General features: G+C 43.9%; 1 protein-coding gene across 1 annotated transcript in view; it reads left to right on the top strand.

Moving 5' to 3' along the window:
* The window catches only part of LOC146869601 (butyrophilin subfamily 3 member A2-like), a 721,276-nt gene that overhangs the window by 54,283 nt on the left and 646,207 nt on the right, over nucleotides 1–20,786 (top strand). Inside the window, exon 2 of the mRNA XM_085640159.1 lies at nucleotides 14,279–14,413. Within this exon, the coding sequence (XP_085496285.1) occupies nucleotides 14,341–14,413 (73 nt within the window). The 5' untranslated portion in view covers nucleotides 14,279–14,340. The remainder of the gene's footprint in view (nucleotides 1–14,278; nucleotides 14,414–20,786) is intronic.

Here is a 20,786-nt window from a genome sequence, read left to right as displayed (position 1 = left end):
TAACCAATTTATTCAGTAGGCAATAACTGAAAATCAATTATATGGTGGTGCAGGGTAGTGTGGTAAGTGCTAACTGGATGCTATTGTGTCATTTTGACTATGTGTAAAAACCCCATGTTATTAGGGTTAGTGTTAATTCTTTTAATTGCTGGGGAACTTGTTGTGTATTTGGATACAAATACTATGTTAGTTTTTTTCACCGTATTCGTAATTAATAAATCTTTGCGTTCTTAAATGGCAGCTCTCTGTATGCAATCTTGTAAAATCCATTCAGGATATCCTCTTTGTTTGTACTTTTGTTTATATTCTTCTGTCTTGTCTGTGCAGACTTGAGGGTCAGAGCATATTCCCTTAATCCTGATGAATTGGGAGTAAGGTAAATGTCTAATGAGACTTCTTGGGTGAAAACTTTAGTGTTCTAAAGCATTATTTCGATCCATAGGTTTAGTGTAGATTTGGGTTTCTAAACGTGTTCCATCAAGTTTTTTGGTAATTGTCACATCAAGATATTCAATCGTTTTATCTTTGATTTTATGGGTAAACTGAATCCTAGGATTAAAAGAGTTGATTGTCAGTACCATGTCTTCCAATGTTTCACGAGAATCCATCCAAATAATAAAGTGAGTATGTGCAAGCCATGGCTCCGTCTACCAACCAAAGCACTCGTCAAATGCTGGGGTGGCTGGCAGACCAAGACAGCCCGCGCCTTACGTCAGTCATCAGTAGGGAACCTCAAGCACACAAAGCTCAAGCAATGTTTCGATCAGGTGCCTCAAGAAACAAACTAAACATGAACTAAACTTCCCGGGACATCAGGGAGAGTCAAGTACAATGATACAATCTAGCAGTCTATGTCTATGTGTACATGTAGGAGAGTGGGGGGCGGGACAGCAGCCATGCAGCACTGGCAGCGTCCCAGACCAACAGACGGCCAACCTTGTGACACTGGGAAGAATAGAATTAAGGGATGGGCTTCACATTTGTCTTGTAGTCTGAGCACATACATGTACCATAGTGTGGCAGTGTTGCCACCTCCTCTTGCTCTACAGTCTTGCATCATGGTGTCGGCCTCAGCGGTCACCCACTGGAGCATGACTTTGGGCCAACAATCAATCAGCAGCAGCAGTCCCGCCTTTCAAGACATGGCTATTTTTGGCGCTTGAAAAGAACCATTGCCAGATCAGCAAATTTGAGCAGAGCATTAGAGCGTTTCAAGCTCTTCGTGATCCCTAGCAAACAAAACATGGGATCCAGTGGAACAGCCATCCCCCTTATCTCTGTTATGTGTTCCATGACATGCACTCAGCTCTGTGCTGGCGGCGCACTCCCACACCATATGTAGGAAGGTCGTATTGTGGTAACCACACCAGGGCATGTCACGGTCACTCCCTAAAACATCTTGTGTAAGCGGTGGGGTGTAAGGTATGTACAAATAACTGAAATGGGTAAATTTCAGTCTCACATTTCGGGACACTCGTTTGACCTGCTCTAATACCATCCTCCCATTGTTTGTCAGTCAGGGTAGTGCCCAGGCTTTCCTCCCACCTGGGCTTGCCCAACAATGAGAGAGCAGTATCCACGGTCTGCAATTGTGTGTTGAGAATAGTGACTGCTCTACGGCCCAATCCATGGGCCAACACATACTGCAGCCCATGATGCAGGGCTGCAGCCTCCTGGCCCGCGCTCCATATGCATCTAGGCACCAGCACTAGAGCATTATACGTCAAAAACTGACTGGCTTGTAGGACATTAACGTCCTGCAAATCCTGGAAGGAGTGCATGGTTCCATTCTGATAAAGGTCCCCTAGGGGTCAAAAGCTCTGCCTCCCGCCATGGCTAGCAGGGCCTTCAAGCTGGGCATACACCAGATCAGAAGGTGTGGGCATATGGCGGTGTCGCTTGCCGCAGCTGGCTATATCTAATCCAACAAACCTTGACAACCCGTGCCAGTCGTGCAGCTGGACATGCCGATGCGCCTCCTGGTATACTGCAAGGAACTTTGGTGCAAGGGTCGTCTGGTATACCCCATAAAATTCAATCGGGAGTCCATCAGTCCCCGGAACTTTATTCTTAGCCATCTGGCTAATAGCAGGGCGGAGTTTCTCCTCCTGCAGGGGTTGCTCAAGCTCCTGAAATTGTAAAGGGCTCAAGCGAGGACGGGCAGCCCTTGCTATTGAATGCTGGAGGCGAGCAAGGGTGGGATCGGCCGGGGGAGAATAGAACCATTCATAATACTGAGCAAAAGTCTCACAGATGTCAGCTTGGGCATTCACCACCGCTCTATCTGGGGCACGAATTGCACAGATAACTGGCTGGGGCTCTTCTGAGTGCAGGAGCCAAGCCACAGTGTGGCCCGGCTTGTCCCAGTCCGCATGCTGCCTTGCAAGGGATGCCCTGAAGTCAATATTGTGCAGCCAGCGCGTTTTGTCTGTAAGCTGTCCCCCAAGAAAATTTAAACAAAAATCCATGAAAATTTGCAAACAAAATGTCAGTCTTGCACCTGCCCACTGCTGCTATTGATGTCTATAACTGCTGTAGAGCATGAGAGATGTTGTACTTCACTTTAAAGTTTCTGTTTTACAGGTAATTTCAACTTTCTTCATTGTCAACGTGTATGATGTTTAGAAAGCCCTCTCAGCCCAATGGGAATTCTGCAACTGTGTTTTTTACAGTTCTCTGACTGGAGTTTAGATCATTATTGTGTTAAGGTACAGAGGGTTTGTCTCATTGATTTTCATTCTAGGGGGGCAAGTTTGTTGATGTTATATGTGGTACTTTGTAAGTTTCTGTGGAGCTGTGCCCATTTGAGGATGATGAAATACTTTTTGGTTCCTGTTAAACGGTGTAGATATTTTTCAGTGGTTGTTTCATGCTTTTTGGTGGTTTAAGTTGGACCTCATTGGTGAAGATATGGAGTATCAATCAATCAAGAACATTTCTAAAGCACGCTACTCACCCGCTAGGGTCTCAAGGTGCTGGGGGGGGGGGGAAGAGGGAGGGGGCTGCTACTGCTCGAAAAGCCAGGTCTTGAGTCGCTTCCTGAAGGAGAGATGGTCCTGGGTGAGTCGTAGGTGGGTGGGGAGGGTGTTCCAGGTCTTGGATGCCAGGTAGGTGAAGGATCTTCCTCCGGTGGTGGTTCTGCGGATCCGTGGGACGGTGGCGAGGGCGAGGGCGAGGCTGGCGGATCGGAGCTGGCGGATTGGCGTGTAGAACGTGAGGCGGTGGTTGAGGTATTCGGGGCCCAAGTCGTGGAGAGCTTTGTGTGTGTGGGTGAGGAGTCTGAACGTGATCCTCTTGCTGACGGGGAGCCAGTGCAGGTGCCTCAGGTGGGCGGAGATGTGGCTGTGTCGGGGGATGTCCAAGACGAGTCGTGCTGAGGCGTTTTGGATGCGCTGGAGTCTTTTCTGTAGTTTGGCAGTGGTCTCAGCGTAGAGGGCGTTCCCGTAGTCCAGACGGCTGGTGATGAGGGCCTGGGTGACCGTTTTCCTGGTTCCAGTGGGGATCCAGCGGAAGATCTTACGGAGCATGCGGAGTGTGTTGAAGCAGGAGGAGGTAACGGCGTTAATTTGCCTGGATTGTGAGGGAGGAGTCAAGGATGAAGCCCAGGTTGCGTGCGTGGTCTGTGGGCTTGGGTGGGGGGCCCAGAGCAGGGGGCCACCAGGAGTCGTCCCAGGCGGAGATGGACGGGCCAAGGATGAGGACTTCCGTCTTGTCTGAGTTCAGTTTCAGGCGGCTGAGCTTCATCCAGTCTGCGATGTCTTTCATTCCGTCCTGGAAGCTGGCTCTGGCGGAGGTGGGGTCGTTGGTGAGGGAGAGGATCAGTTGGGTATTGTCGGCGTAGGAGATGATGTTGAGGTTGTGCTTGCGCGCGATGACTGCGAGTGGGCTCATGTAGACATTGAAGAGGGTGGGGCTGAGCGAGGAGCCTTGAGGTACGCCGCAGATGATCTTGTTGGCTTCTGCGAGGAAGGGCGGGAGACGGATTTTTTGGGTTCTGTCGGAGAGGAAGGAGGTGATCCATTCCAGGGCCTTTCCTTGGATCCCGGCGTGGCAGAGGCGGGTTGTCAGGGTGCGGTGGCAGACCGTGTCGAACGCAGCCGAGAGGTCGAGCAGGATGAGGGCGGCGGTTTCTCCGTTGTCCAGCAGGGTCCAGATGTCGTCGGTGGCCGCGATGAGGGCGGTCTCGTTGCTGTGGTTCGCTCGGAATCCGGACTGTCATGGGTCGAGGGAGCCGTTCGTCTCCAGGAAGGCTGTCCTGTATTGCTATAGAACGATAGTATGTAGTGATAAGACCACTTATATCTTCAACATTAGTACTGTGGTGGGGGAAGGGTGATGATATGGTCATGGGTGTTTATTATATTGTAACGCACAAAAGTAGATGTAAGGCTGCTTGCAATGGGTTTAACTACTGGCCACAGCTCAGGGCAACACTGCAGCCCACTGTTCTTTTGCTCACCATGGCATGTAAGTTTGGACCCAGCCATATGCAAATTAGGCTTGACCCTGCTCCCCATGGGAGCGGTCCAGCCCGAACTGCCGGGCCAGGTTCTCCCTAAACCAGTACTCAAGCAACCCAAGACCAGTTTTGCCCTAGTAACCGGCTCATCAGCCATGTTGCGCTTGCTTCTACTGACAGTGAGCACGGGACCCAGTCTGTGCATAGCTATTGCTACTTAGAGTGGTATGTTATAGAAAAGGGTATACCCAAAATCACTGGGACCTGGGTGAAGGGCAGTATAGAAGGGTGTGGTCCCAGCACTTTTACATCAAAACTGTGTAAGGTTATGTTAAAGCAACATACATAGAAAAGATATAACTAAAGGATATTTAGCTCAAGTGTTATTTAATCACACCAAGCACCTGATATTCATGAATAAGTACATAATTTTCAGCAAAATGTTAAAACATAACGTTGGTGTGCCCAACTGAGTGAAGTAGGAGAAGGGGGGAGGGGGGTGATTCATGTGAGATAGAAAGGCAAGTGACAAATATTCAATATAAAATAACACAATCAAATTGTTTAGCACGCTATTCAGTGCCACATGTTCGTAATGTTAGTTCATAACAATATGCATTACACTCATTTACATAGCCATGTACGAAATAAGGTCACAGTGTAATAATGCACTCTTGGCGATACTGGCATCAATGGTGCGTCGACGTTTCGACCCCAGTAATCATGTAGGTTGAGTCTAGTCCTTACTAACGGGGTCTTCCTCAGGACAAGAGTGAGAGTGAGAGCAGAGGGGCACCGTATCTGATTAAGGAAAATGCCTGATTGGTTCCATGTTCCAACAGGGATGATGGGGCGACTATGGCTCCGAACAAGTATGGGCGAGAGTGATGAACACTCAGAGTGAGGATATGAATCCTATCGAACTATCGGCCAATCTCCCTGCTACCCTACTTTGGAAAAATATTGGAGTCTCCAGTAAATAAGCAGCTCGTAAATCACCTTGAAAGCCATGATCTTTTGGATCCCTCCCAATCCGGTTTCCGTGCGGCACATAGCACGGAGACGGCACTGATTGAGATCACGGACAATATCAGATTAGCCTTGGATAAGCAGCAGTCAGCCATCCTCATTCTGCTTGATTTGTCGGCGGCCTTTGACACCATCTCCCATCATATACTTGAACGTCGACTTTGGGAGATGGGGGTCAGGGGGCCGGCCCTAAACTGGTTCAGCAGCTACTTGAGAGATCGCAAAACCATGGTCCAGATGGGCAACATCACGTCTAGCGAACAAACGGTAAAGATGGGTGTTCCTCAGGGCTCTATATTGAGCCCCACCCTTTTTAATCTTTATATGACCCCGCTGGCCGCTGTGATTAGACAATATGGCTTTGATGTCATATCTTACGCGGATGATACTCAAATTCTAATCACCTTGGGCCCTGACCCCGGGGACACTAGGCAGCGTTTTAACTCCTTCAGTGCCACGCCCTTTCCCCCTCCTGTGCCGGGCGTTGTATTAGTGGGTGGGGTTCATGACGAGATAGTCTCGTCATGGGCACAGCGCAACCGTGCTCCATGACGAGACTATCTCGTCATGGGCACAGAAGAGGTTAAAGACTGTCTGATCCAGGTGGATGAATGGATGTCATCAAACCATCTCCAATTAAATGGAACCAAAACAAAGATCATGCTGTTTGGCAAAGCAGCTGACCATTGGACGCATGACTAGTGGCCGTCTAAGCTCGGCCCATGCCCTTCACACAAGAACGTGGTCCGGAACCTGGGCTTCTACATCGACAACCTGTCTATGAGTGGCCACGTAAAGCATGTGATTAGCACATGTTATGGTGTTATGCGGAGCCTGCGTAAAGTGTTTAAGTGGCTTCCTCTTGAGGCCCGTAGACCTCTAATACAAGGCCTTATCATGAACAGAGTGGATTATGGCAATTCGCTTCTGCATGCTATTAACTCAGATCTCTTGGCTAAACTTCAAGTCCTTCAAAATACGGCTGCCAGGTTAGTTCTGGACTGTCCATACAGGACCTCGGCCCGCTTCTGCTTAAACACCCTTCATTGGCTCCCTGTAAGAAAACAAACTCTTTTTAAAACACTATGCTTAACTCACAAGCAAATGTATGGAAACGGTCCCAAGTATTGGTTGCCGAAACTTCGTTGGTACCAACTCTATAGGGTTCTGCGCTCCAGTGATGCTGCCTTGCTGACCCCCTTCAGGATTCACACTGCTAGGCAGGGTGGCCGTGCCTTCTCCTATTTGGCCCCTTCTTCATGGAACAAGATGCCTTATCTCCGTAACATGCCTGATCATGGTGATTTCCGCAAGAAGTTAAAGACCTGGCTCTTCAGCAATTAATCTGTGGTCCTCTTTCTTTTCGGAGTGTTTCTGCAAGCGCCATGAAACTCGCTGAGTGATATGTGCGCGATATAAGAACCTCTGACTTGACTTGACAAACAAAGTCTTTAAAGCAGAATAAATGCTGCTAGAGAAACGGTGGCAAAGCCATCGGTCAATCGGTGAAATAAATCACGAATACTGGCTGGAGATTTGGTTTAATTACTCCTTGTCAGGTCAAACACCCCTCCGTGATGCTTCGCCACCGTTTCTCTAGCAGCATTTATTCTGCTTTAAAGACTTTGTTTGGAATTCATATCCTCACTCTGAGTGTTCATCACTCTCGCCCATACTTGTTCGGAGCTTTAGACGCCCTATCGTCCATGTTGGAACATGGAACCAATCAGGCATTTTCCTTAATCAGATACGGTGCCCCTCTGCTCTCACTCTGGTCCTGAAGAAGACCCCGTTAGTAAGGACTAGACTCAACCTACATGATTACAGGGGTCGAAACGTCGACGCACCATTGATGCCAGTATCTCCAAGAGTGCATTATTACACTGTGACCTTATTTTGTACATGGCTATGTAAATGAGTGTAATGCATATTGTTATGAACTTACATTACGAACATGTGGCACTAAATAGTGTGCTTAACAATTTGATTGTGTTATTTTATATTTTATATTTGTCACTTGCCTTTCTATCTCACACGAATCACCCCCCTCCCCCCTTCTCCTACTTCACTCAGTTGGGCACACCAACGTTACGTTTTAATGTTTTGCTGAAAATTATGTACTTATTCATGAATATCAGGTGCTTGGTGTGATTAAATAACACTTGAGCTAAATATGTTTTAGTTCTATCTTTTCTATGTATGTTGCTTTAACCTAACCTTACACAGTTTTGATGTAAAAGTGATGGGACCACACCCTTCTTTACTTAGAGTGGTACATCAACAGGTGACGGGAGTCTGATTGCAATAAGTCTATTCACTGGCAGTAGCAATGGTTTGTTGTGGCTGTTGTGCCTCGGTCATTTCTATAACAAAATCTGTTGATGTCTTCCCTCGAAGTTTGTTAGACCCATTGGAAATTTTACCTCTACAGATCCCTGGATGTAGCTTTCGAATCCTTTGCCATCTCTTAGATAATCTTAAAGTGCGAATGTTCGGCCAGATACTTCTGGGCAAACTGGCAGCACTTAAACTTTAGCTTTTGGTAAATAATTCTCAAGGATTCTGGGCGGCCAATGGGAGACACTGTAACGGGTCACGTTGGCAGTTGACAGTGTCCACACAATCAGCTGTTCGTCTGGTGCATGCCCTTCATTGAATTCTTTCAGTCCAAAGTGGTTGCCTTATATTTAAAGGCCTTGTGTTTTTACGTCCTTTATTAGAGCCTTGTCATTTCAAACAGTTACTGTTCAATCTTTTTTTACTTAATTCCTACAGGAATTACCTCCATTACCCTTATACATGTATAACATATATTTATTTTCCCTCATTATAGACTAACATGTCTGATCAAGAAGGAGAAAACCCTGGGATTTCACAGGGAAAAATTCAATGAAAGGATGTAGCGGATCAGCAAATGGAAATGACTATGGATTCATTTCAGGGCAGTTTCCGATTATGGCGACAAAGGGGGAAAGAGAAAGTCTAGGCATATTGAGAAAGGAACAATATCCTTCAAAGAGATGGGAGGGCCACGCACCTCAAGAAAAGCGGGAGGTCTAAGCACCTCAAAAGAATGGGATGTCTAAGCACCACACAAAGCATGGATGTCCTATGCAGCACAAAATTGAAAGGTATCGGATGTGGCACAGCAGAATCAGGAAACTGTAGCGGCATTCAAAATACTGATTTGGGAGAGGAGGATCCACATAGCGAGGCCCCCTTAGACAAATACGTTTTAGTCCTTGATCAAGGGGATTTTTATGGGGACGTTCTTTTTGCGGAGGACGAAACCCCTTCTACCTCCAATGATGTAATCAAAGATCACTTAGGAGAGGAAAGGTTTTCCACACACAGCATTAAGCGCACCCTAGGAGTGCTGAGTGGTGGCCCCTTGACCATGTGGTCAAGTTCATCAAACAGTGGATTAAGAACCCCCTAGAGAAGAATACCGGGAATGTTTAAAGGGCTGAATGCTTGAGGTCTGTTATACATAAGGTGTGCCTCACCCCTAACCTAGAACCAGGGATTATCACCTTCCTTTTTAAGTTGGGTATAGACCCAAGGAAGAGGCTTGAGAGGTCACTTAAGTCATGCCAGGACCGCCCCCTTGACGTCGTAGGAACCCTGGCAAGAAATATTGAAGATAGATACTTTTGTATCCTTGCTCTCTCTCTCCCTGTTTTTGGTCTAATTTTTGTCTATCTCATGTCTCGCTCCCTAGTAAATTCCATTTGACTTTTTCTTTCTCCATTTTGTTTGACTGTTGGACTTTGAAATCAGAATGTTTAGCACTCCACTTTTATTATATGTATGTATTTTTGTAAATTATATATATGTCACGAAGTTATATTTATTGTGGGCTGTTTTATAATGTGATGTCTGTGTATGTACATTTAGTGATGTCTTTGGGTTATGCATATATACTCTTTTTAGCATTGTAAAAGAAAAAATCTTTTTTTGCAATATGTGTGGTATTTGTTTATATATATGTTGATTCATTCGTTGTACATTTTTGTGTTGTAAGTATTCATGTGGTGTCTTGTGTCAATTGTTGTAGCCCTGAGGAAGTTCCTCTGATAGGAACGAAAAGCGTTGGCTGATGCCTAATCTCTTTTTTTATGAAGAAGAATTAAGAAATTTAAAGGACTTGCTTAAAAGACTTTCGAATGTTTGCAAATATTATCTCTCATGCAAAAAAATTCAAATCTCCTCTTGCAGCACTATCTTTAGATGCCGAAAAGGCTTTTGACCGTATTAATTGGCAATATATGTTTAAAACCCTCCTTTGGTTTGGTTTTGGTCCGACTTTTATTTCCTATATTAAATTATTATATTCCTGTCCACGGGCCAGTATTTTTGTAAACAATCACTTTTCAAAATGTTTTTCTTTGTCTCGAGGTACACGTCAGGGTTGTCCTCTTTCCCCTTTATAATTTGTGCTTTGCCTTGAACCTTTCCTTGAGCGTATTCGTGTTAGCACTCCTATATCTGGCTTCACACAACTCTTTAGTAACTAAATTATCAGTTTATGCCGATGATGTTTTGTTGTATATGTCTAATCCTCTTACTTCCCTTACCCCTTTCTTGGCTGAGGTTCGGTTATACTCCAGCATCTCTGGTTATAAGTTAAACCTCTCTAAGACAGAAGTTTTACCCCTAAACTCACTATGCTATCAATATATGTTTAATGACACTAATTTTACATGGTGCCCCACAAAAATTAAATACCTCGGTATTTGGTTCTCTGCTTCTCTCCCCACCACAATACGTTATACGTTTAATGCATTAATTTCTAAACTTCAATCTCTGCTTTCCACTTGGACCCCACTTTATCTCTCCTGGTGGGGTAGGTTAGATACTATCAAAAGGATGATTGTACCCCATGTCCTTTATACATTATCTATGTTGCCTATTCGCATTCCCACTACCTATTTTTCACAGGTTAATTCCATTTGTGTGAAATTTTTATGGAACAAAAAGCACCCACGTATTGCCCTTACAACTTAAGTGGCCTAAGTCTGAAGGTGGAGTGCGTTTTCCCGATTTTTAAGGCCTACCATTCAGCCTTTCTCATTAAACAATCCTTTGCTTTATCCTTTGATTTCACTGACACTCCTATACCTAGATGGATTGTTTTTGAGTGTTCCTTTTTAAAGGATTTTTCTTTTCAGAATGTGATTTATATGTCTAATTGTACTTTCATCTCTAATAACCCTATATTAAAATATTCCCAAAATTTAATGTATAATACATTTGCTAATGGTCTAACTCCATTTCAATGGTTTTTATCCTCTACTATTTGGTATAATAAATGTCTTAAATACAAGGGCAAGTCATTCTACTACAAACATTGGATGAGAAGGGTATTATTTTTGTACATCAATTAATTCTCCAACACTCTGTTACTCCCTTCCTTGATTTGCAAACACGTTTTCATTTACCTGATACCTTTCTTAATGAATATCTTTTAATTTCAGCTGCGTTAGTCTCAGTTAGCTCTTTTTGACCCTCCTGCTACCCTACCATCCCTTACTCCCCCGACACCGTTATACAATCTATTTCCTGTGTATAAACCTAAAGCTGCTCTTGTTTATAAAATAGTGCTGTTGCATTTAACCGAGAGATCCAAATCTCCTACTGAACTTGCTTGGAAAATAGATTAATCCCTTTCATTTTCTATATCTGTTTGGGATAAATTATGGTCTAAGTTATTTAAAATTTCTGCTGCTGCCCGTATAACTCGATCTTTGTATTTTATCTATAATAGAGCTGTTATTACTCCTGTTTGCATATCCAAGTTCTCCCCTTCCACATCTCCATTGTGTTGGTCCTGCTCTAAACATACTGGCACTTTGAGACATCTACTGTTTGATTGTTCTAATGTTTTAAATTTTGGGAAATCTGTTTGGTTAATTTGCATGCGTATTTTTAACTGTAATTTGACTTTATCATTTCATAATGTTTTTTTAGGTTCCTCATCACCTGATTTGGAGAACTCCACTTCTATCTCTTTATTGTTCGATCTTTTTATTGCATTGGCGTTTAAAGTCATTCTATCTTCTTGGAAAGACAACTCCAAAATATCTATTTTAATGTGGTGGAATTTTATTTGCGATGAACATCGAATTGCCAATGTTTCTTCTTCTGTTCTTTCTCAAAAAATGTAATCTGATCTTCTCTGGTTACCCTTTACATCTTATCTTTCTTCACATGCTTCTTTGCTTTAATTGTGTATCTTTATTTCCTTTGTCCCTATCCTTCTTTAGTTCTCTTTTCCTTTTTCTCTAGTTCTTTTTCATTTTTTTTCTCCTTTATTATTATTCGATAATTTATGGTATGTTGATATTAATTGATTTTTTATAATTTATGAACAAGATGTTCATTTTATGCTTGATTGTATTTTTCTGTTTATTTCTCTTAAACTCAATAAAAATTGTTAAACATAAAAAAAAAGACTTTGACTTCTGTCCTGCTGCACATTCCATAATCAAAAAACCTTCTGATTGGAACTTTGAGCTTTGTTGCTTGGGGAATATCATGCGATCTAGAGAAATGTTGGGCCTTACACGAAGAGCTCAGGAACTCCTGGAGGAGTCTTGGGCTCCAGGAACCCGCTGTAGGTATAGAGGAATTTGGAAGATGTGGGTACGTTGGTGCTTGGAAAGGGACTTGGGTCCCGTGGAGGCTTTTATAGTTGAAGTAGTTAACTTTCTCGTAGAACAGTTTGATAGGGGCCTTAATCATAGAACGATAGACTGCAATAGGTACGCAATCTCTTTGGGGCACAGTCTGGTCAATGGCAGGAGTGTAGGAAAGAATGTTTCATTTTGTAGAGTCCTTAAAAGCATCAGGTTAAGGAGAGCCCCTAGATCTAGGTACGATATCCTATGGGATGTTAATTTAGTTCTTTCTATGTTTTCCTCTTGGCCTGGTAATAGTTGTTTGGATCTTACTTTGTTAAATATCTTATCTATGAGTGTCGATGTTAAAGCTTTGGAGTTGAGTAATAATAGTGTTTATGATGCCTTTGGGGTTACATTTGAGATACCTAGAAGAACAGAAACGATTTCTAGCACTATATTTTATCAAAACTTTCTTTCATGCAGAAAGGTGAGTGTTGTCAATTGCATGAGGGAGTACAATTTCAGAATGAGTGAGCTTCATCATAATGGTACTGACCAGCTTTTGATTTCCTTTGTAAAACCCTTCAAAGCTGTTATCACTTCAACTATTGCTCAGAGGGTGAAATGGACTATGCAGCTAGCTGGTGTCGATTTGCAGACGTTTCAAGCACACTTTATGAGGAGTGCAATGGCTAGTCAGTCCTTTTTTAAAGGTGGCAGACTGTAGGTTATTTAGAGAGCCACTGACTGGTTGTAAAGATGAGTTTTGGAGGCAACAAAGCTAAATCCAAGAGATTCTTTATTCAAAATCCACAGACCCACAACACTTCATATACTTCCAGCTCGGATCCAACAGCTTACTGGTTCCATTAACGGGAAATGAGCTAACTACACACAAAGCGCACGTGGAAGACATTTTAAAGGAAAACACTGTAATCTAACAATATGACACGAGCGCAGATTTAAAGACAAACATAGTGTTCTACAGTGATACCATGAGCGCATGCACAGACATCAAGTGCTGCATGCATAACTCGTGTTGTTGACATTTTAAAAGATGCATTAAAGAAACAATAAAAAACATTGCATTATATTACACTTCTCTGATTCCTCCACCTTTACAAAGCATTACTGTAATTACCAGTTGAACGTGTCTGATGTGGTATTAATAGGCTAACAACTTGCATAATGGCAGCCTCTAGTCTTGTAATGAAATAGCAATTCTCCAAACTAAATGTCAAGAGAATCTGAATTTCATTAAAGACACGGAGGCTGACATTATCCCAACCTCCCATCCTGGATTATTGGGATATACCTTTTTTAGGATAATAGAGCATAAAAAAATACCAAAAAGGGGAAGCTGAAAAAAGATGTCATTGCTATAGATGACATTTTTAATGATTGAGTGCCTTGTTCATTTCTTGTTGTTCAGACTTGTATAAACTGGAGGTTCCAGATAATAACTAATAGTTTGCTTGCTATAAGGAGCTTCAGTTCGCTTGATATAAGGAGCTTCGTTCCTCTGACTTTTTTTCGCTTCAAGTGGATTCTTTATCTTCATTCATGCCTGAAGGAGGGAGCCCGTTTGGCATTTAAAAGAGGCAGATTGTTTACTGCACAGACTTATTATACGTTTTGAATGTTCTGTTCTATAATGTTTCTTTGATGTGTTCCGTGGAATGGTATTAAAGGAATAATGCATAATGTTAGCCTCAATGTCTTTGAAATTTAGATTCTCTTCCCATTCAATTTGGAGAATCGCTATTCTGATTCTTATAAACAGTTGACCGCACCACTTGATGATCAAACAATGATATGCAGTCGTTTATTGCCATCGAATTCTAATTATCCAGTATTGAAGCAGTAGGGGTGCGCCTACTTTAACAAGCAGCGTTTCTATGTATCGTTTAGTAAATTACGACATAATTAAATTTGTGTCTGTTATTTGTGACATGATGTTACATCTATCTACTGTCTAGGACTCAGTGAAAAGTAGACACACATTGGATATGTATTAATGTGTAAAACCAGATAATGTTAAGAGGGTGAGCCTTCCTTCTTGCATCTGCACGTTTCCTCGCAATTTTATTTAATTTATCACCAATGTCCCTAATATTTCTTTCTCTAAGAAAATTGTAAATCATTTTTTGATATCTTTTCTTTTTAGGATTATTTAGATATCGGACGCACATTTAATACCACTTCTTGCAGTGAGAGCTGTCTAAGATCATGAAGACTAAAAGCTTGACGATGCTCTACTTTTGTATACTCTTTCTCCTTAACGTCGCCCCATCACTCCAAGGTAAGACCACAAGCTGGAAATAAGGGGGTTGTCATTGATTTACTGTTAAGTCTTCACATCAGCACCATCTGGGTTTCTAAATCAATAGTGTGAGATATGTTTATAAAAGGGTTATTTTTTTTAACTAGTGCTGTATGCTTGGATACAAGTTTATTTTCATAAAACTTTGAAATAAGTAAAGTCCTTCAAAAAACCTACTATAAAATCTCATCAAATCTGAACACGCTGACATCTTGTTAAAACACATAATAATAGCTCTATGTGTACACTTAGACTGCAGTCTGAACACAGAAGACCAAGAGCCATCACCAGTAGATAAGATTCATAGGCGTAGCAAGCATTGTTAAAGCCCACAGATCTGGCTTTCCCATTGTGCATGCACAGGCACACTTACTGGCAACACATACAGGCACACATGCATTCACAGCAAAAAGTGCAAAATAGGAACACACAGTCACATGCACAAACCCACACAACCCTACTACACAAGCCCATCCCCACATTCACACATTCACACACTCATACAACCCAAACACAACCCCACAGACAGACCATACCAACCACTCACATAACTCCCCCACACAGTTGCACAATCCCACCACAGACACACACAACCCTAGACACACACCCACACAACTCCACACTCATAGATGCATTCACATAAACCCACACCACAGTCACACATATCCACACAACTCTACACACATAACCACATAACTCAACACACACTTACTCACACACCCATTGACACAGACACCCACTCAACCACACATACACCTACATACACATTTATAAACATACACACATTCATATACATACACATATCACCTATCACACACACACACACATACACACTCACACACTGAGACACATAAATCAGCACAAACATACCCACATGCTCACTCACACTGTTGCACACATACCCATAAACATACAACACAACACATAACCTCACACACATACATACTCACAAAACTATTCCCACTCACTCAGGCAGACACCCACACTGAGGCAAATACACACATGCACAGGTACCCCCACACATCAACACACACACTCAGTCACACACCTGCACAAAGACTCACAAACAATTACACCCACACACAGGCCTCCATACTAACATGCACGCACACACCCATACAGATATACCTACACATTAATTCACAAACCTGTACATACACAGACTTAGACACACACATACCCATACAAAATACAGCCCCCTCCACACCCCCACACACAGTCTCACACACACACATACACTTAACACACACCTCCACATCCACACAAATTCCCTCACACACATGCATTACATACAGAAACACAACTATTACAATACACTCAAGCACACCCACTACATCCCCCAGGCGCCCTCTGCTGATTCCACCTGTGCCTAGGGCCGCCCAGCCTCCCTCCCGCCCACTGGTGCTACAAGAAACCTCGCGGAACCCGCTGGCGCGGGTCCCGCTTCGTCTTTGGCAGACCTTTGGTTCATCCTGCAACATTGTATCCTGCGGTGCTGTACTCTGAGTTTCACTACTGACACCGAGCCTCCGCTGCTGGTTATCGTTGTCGCTTTGGGGAAAGGAAGGCAGGGAGGAAAACTACATCCCCCAGGCGCCCTCTGCTGATTCCACCTGTGCCTAGGGCCGCCCAACCTCCCTCCCGCCCAATAGTTCTATATCTATCCACTACTGCTTCCGCAGCACGAAACGCGCGCGGGAATGAGCCCGGGCAAAGCCCGGGACAAGGGCGGGACCGTCTGTGGCCGTCAGGGGCCGAGGGAGGCCGGGCTGGGCCATACCTCTTGGTCCCACTGTGTTGTTGGTCCTGGGAAAGTCTTCCGTCATCAAGCATCTCGTGGAGTAAGTGTGGATGTGTTAGCTTCAGTGTACAGTTATTTGTACTACTTGTCTAGCTTTGTACCTTGTAACTGAGCTTATGGCCATGTCTACACGTTCGGGTAAGGGAGGCGGGCCCGGTGGGAGCACAGTTAGTGGCACTTTAGATCAATTTCTAATACTCGCCTGTTCTGTCCTCGAAAAGGAAATAGCTATCACTGAACGCCGTTTCTCTCTTGATCAGCTCAATGCTAAGCGTTCATCACTGGGCAACATAGCAATGGCTACTTCCCCTGTCACAGAAATTAATCAAACTAACATTACCACACTGGGAAATAACCTAAGTACGGCGCCCAGAATGGATGTAAATCTAGATCGCTCTTCAGGTCATGGCCCCTCACCGCAGTTAGATTTGTCCCGCTCTCCCCTGCTGGTAATCTCAACGGCAGCCACAGAGTCTATTGTCGACCTAGCACCTTCCCCTGATATTCCTGTTTCTCTTGAGTCATCTAATATTGTCGGATTGAAAGATGTCCCAAGTAAAAGGAAAAGAATGGGTAGTGGGCATAAGGGGGACCGATCAAAAGCATCTAAGAAATGTAAAACCAAATCGTGCAATACCATCAGCACGAAAGCGGGTCGCACAGCAATATCTACACCCCAACACCAGAGGTTACAATCATCCACTGCGCACCCCACTAATTTGGTCCCCCATACAACATCTGTAGAGCAGTTACCTTTGAATCCTGGTTTACATGGCCCCGAGTTTCAATCTTCTCTTGTTGACCAAATTGAAATTCTAATTAAATCTTTCACACTCCCCTTGATTGAAAGAGTGAAGACTCTGTCCGAGAGGCTCGAGAGATTTGAACAGGCCTCTTTAGACAATTTCTTCTCGCTCAAATCACTAATTAAGTTGCACTCGAAGATTGGCCATGATAATCCTGTTATTATAGACCCTATTCCTAACATCTCAAACGAGTCTACTTCCCAACTTACTCTGCCAAATCCGAATATTAATTTAAATTTAGGGCCCAAGATTGGAGTCAACCCATCAGGTCACAAATCCCAAGTATCTTCGCGCATCTTGGACAGAAAATCCACGGAAAATAAAAAACTAGTTTCTGGTCCAACTAATAGCCACAAAAATTTTGAAACACTAGGGCAGGAGGCAGAATCCATCCAGAGTCTACCCAAATCACTTTATAAGGATCCCGCACAAGACCAACCAAATGAAAATGCTACTTGCACCCAGCATAACTTACCCCACATTAATCTGCCACCGGAGTGCCTACCTTTTGTGGCTGTTTTAACAGGAGTTCCTCAGCTTAAAGCTGGTAAAACTGAATCCTTTACCGAATTAAAAAAAACAACACTGGCTTAATATTAACAAGCCGCTTCCTAGGCACCTGGACGGCCATGTTCTTCATGTTAGAAGGGTTTCCTGGGTGGGTAACAGACGTAAAAACATCTCTGGTGATTGTATCCTTGTAAACTTTAGGGATCCTCGTGTTACAAGGCTGATCTGTAACCATCATTCAGGCTCTGCTATAAATGGTATAGGATGTCTTGACTTAAGTCAATTCTATTCAGATTCTGTATATTTTCACTGTTCAGTCTTTTTTCCACTTGGCCTACGATGGGTTGCATAAGGGGGCCCAGACCACCAGTGTTAATGACCATGCCTCCATTAGACATCGTGATTCGCATGGATACTATGATTCTTATTGACATAGAAATTCTGCTGCGGTCGATTTCTGTATCCCGCTGGTGACCAACACAACGAAGTTGCAGAAGTTTTCCCCGAACCTGCTGGGGATTCTCCACCTACCACTTTGACATTCCATGCCCATCACCAAAGACCACAGTTTGGTCCAAATTCCCAGGATATAATCTACCCGTTATTGCCTCCCATATCTAATTTGTCCCAGGCCACTCCTAGCTTTGCCATCCCTCCTACATCTCGTGACTCACATACAGACGCCCTTCCTCTAATGCTCCTAAGCTGGAATGTTGCTGGCATCGCCAGCAAATTAGATCTTCCAACTTGGAATTCTCTGATAGAGTCTTATAGTATCTGAATTTTTCAGGAGACTTGGAGCACAGTGCCCCATCATATGGTTGGCTATTCTACCTTCTTTGAGCCAGCCATCTTATCCTCGTCTGGGAGAGGACGCCCTTCAGGCGGTCTTCTCATTTGGGTTAGTATCTCTCTTGGGTGCACTATTAGACAGGCCCATAATATCTCTCCAGATATCTTAAGGCTCACCCTTAAGGGAGCCCAGGGAAGGAAATCTTTTGATATATTTAATATCTATGCCAGGGGTTTAAGTGGAGGAGCCTTGTCACCCACTCTTACACTTCTAGAGAGGGAACTGCGTAAGTGCCATCACGCATCTCACGTCCTGGTAGCAGGAGATTTTAATTGCTCTTTTGAGCCCCTTGCATCATTAGACCTCCCTGATCTATTGGAGGATGACGCCAAAAGAGGCATTCCTTTACTAACAATGACTATGGAGTTTGGATTAAGGGCGGCTAGCGGTAGAACAGCCTCGGACCTGCAAGGTGCTCACACCTACAACAGGATAAACCATACTTCGAGGATAGACTATATACTTCTTGACTTTAAACTTTGGTCATATGTGCTAGACATGGAAATAATCCCCTCTGTTGATAGCGACCATAATCAGTTATCTTTAAGCTTAAAACCATTTTGGGAGGGAGTAAATGGGTCTATGATCACGTCAATAGGAAGCTTTATGTCAACTCTTGAGGTGCGCCCCGCAAACTGCGGACGGCGCCTTAAATGGTGTAAAGTGATGCTCGATGATAAGAAAGTTCACTTGATCGGGGAAATACTGTGCACAGCACAAGTTGAGCTGGCTGCGTTTAATATCTATGAGGCTGCTTCTGACAAGGTTCCAATCTTTTTTCAAGGTATTATCAAAGAACTGGGGAACTTATTTCTAGTATGTGGAAAGGCGGACCAGCGAGGGGGGGGGGGGGGTAAGCATAAATCCATGGAAGGCTGGTATACACAAAATTGTAGGCGGAAGAAATCTGCCTTAATCACGGCCCTTAAAAGTAGGATTACATCTGAGATCCAGCTGGCCAGGAAGGAGTATAGGATCTGTGTATCAAATGCTAAAAAGGCTTGGGAAGAACTCTACTGGCAGGCACTTAGGGAGGCTTCTTTAAAACGGGACTCTGGCCACTTCTGGAGTACAATTAGGACCAAAAATAGACCAGCTCATGAGCTTATGACCTGTAACATCACTAGTGCGGTTTGGTTTGAGCATTTCTCTAAACTTTACTCTTCCTTGTCCGAGAGCGAGGGGGAGCTTCCTTGTATGGAGGCTTTCCCCCCAGTGGGTTCACCGGATATTAATCCTTTTACCGAAAGGGAAGTGGTCAACGCTATTAAGTCCATTGTCCCCCAGAAGGCAGCTGGTCCCGATGGTATCCCTGGTGACGTCCTTAGATTAGATCCAGTTAGTTGGGGGAAGCTTCTCTCCATCTTAATTAATGCCATCGCCAATGGTTCTTCGGTCTCTGAATCCTGGAAGGGGGCTGAGGTAGTCCCGATTTTTAAGAAGGGTGGTTGGGATGACCCAGCCAACTATCGCCCTATTAGTCTGATTGATTCAACCTAGAAGGTTGTCGGGAAGGTGATCCTGGAGAGGATCCAACTCTGGGCGAATGATAACAACATCCTCTCAGACTATCAGGCAGGTTTCAGGGTCGGGACAGGTACCATAGAGCAAGTCTTCAGGTTACTCCTCATCTACTGGAAGGTTGTCCTTCTTGGAAAGGGCAGCCTTTAGCTTGCCTTTATAGATCTTAAAACAGCCTTTGATCTAGTTCCTCGATCTACTCGGTGGGATGTCCTGGCCAGTATGAAGATTCCATCCTACCTACTGGCTCTATTAATAAAACTCCATGAGGGAAACTACGCACAAGTGCGATGGGGTTCTCAGGGGCAGAAGACAGAGAGAATCCCAGTGAACAGGGGTGTACGCCAGGGATGCGTTCTTGCCCCTACCCTTTTTTCACTTTACGTGAATGGTGTAGTGGAGCATTTGATGAAAGTCCCTTCGGACGCGCCATCCTTGGCAGGCGAACGTATTCCAACTCTCCTGTTCGCTGACGATACTCTTACTGTCTAAAACACCCATGGGTTTACAAACTCTCCTCGACAGCTTCCAAACCTTCTGTAAAGGTAGAGGACTCATAATAAATTCCGCCAAAACCAAATATTTAATTTTGAACCCACCCAAAAAATTGGGACGGCCTCCAGTTCTTAATACAGTCAACCTTGATAGGGTAAAAGAATTTGATTACCTGGGTATCCGCATCTCAGATACTATGCATTGGTCAACTCATATACAAAAGTTGCTTCTAAACCATAAGAGGGTTACTGGTGCCCTCCTCAGGGAACATCGTTCTTCCTTGTCCAGGCCAATAGCCCCAGCCCTAGAGATATATAAAGTAAAAGGTGTGAGTTCGGCACTCTATGGTGCCGAATTGTGGGGCCT

The sequence above is a fragment of the Triturus cristatus genome, chromosome 1_1 (assembly GCF_964204655.1).
Source record: "Triturus cristatus chromosome 1_1, aTriCri1.1, whole genome shotgun sequence".
In the NCBI taxonomy this organism is placed as follows: domain Eukaryota; kingdom Metazoa; phylum Chordata; class Amphibia; order Caudata; family Salamandridae; genus Triturus; species Triturus cristatus.
Note: the sequence above shows the minus strand (reverse complement) of the source record. Positions and strands in the feature narration are given on the sequence as shown.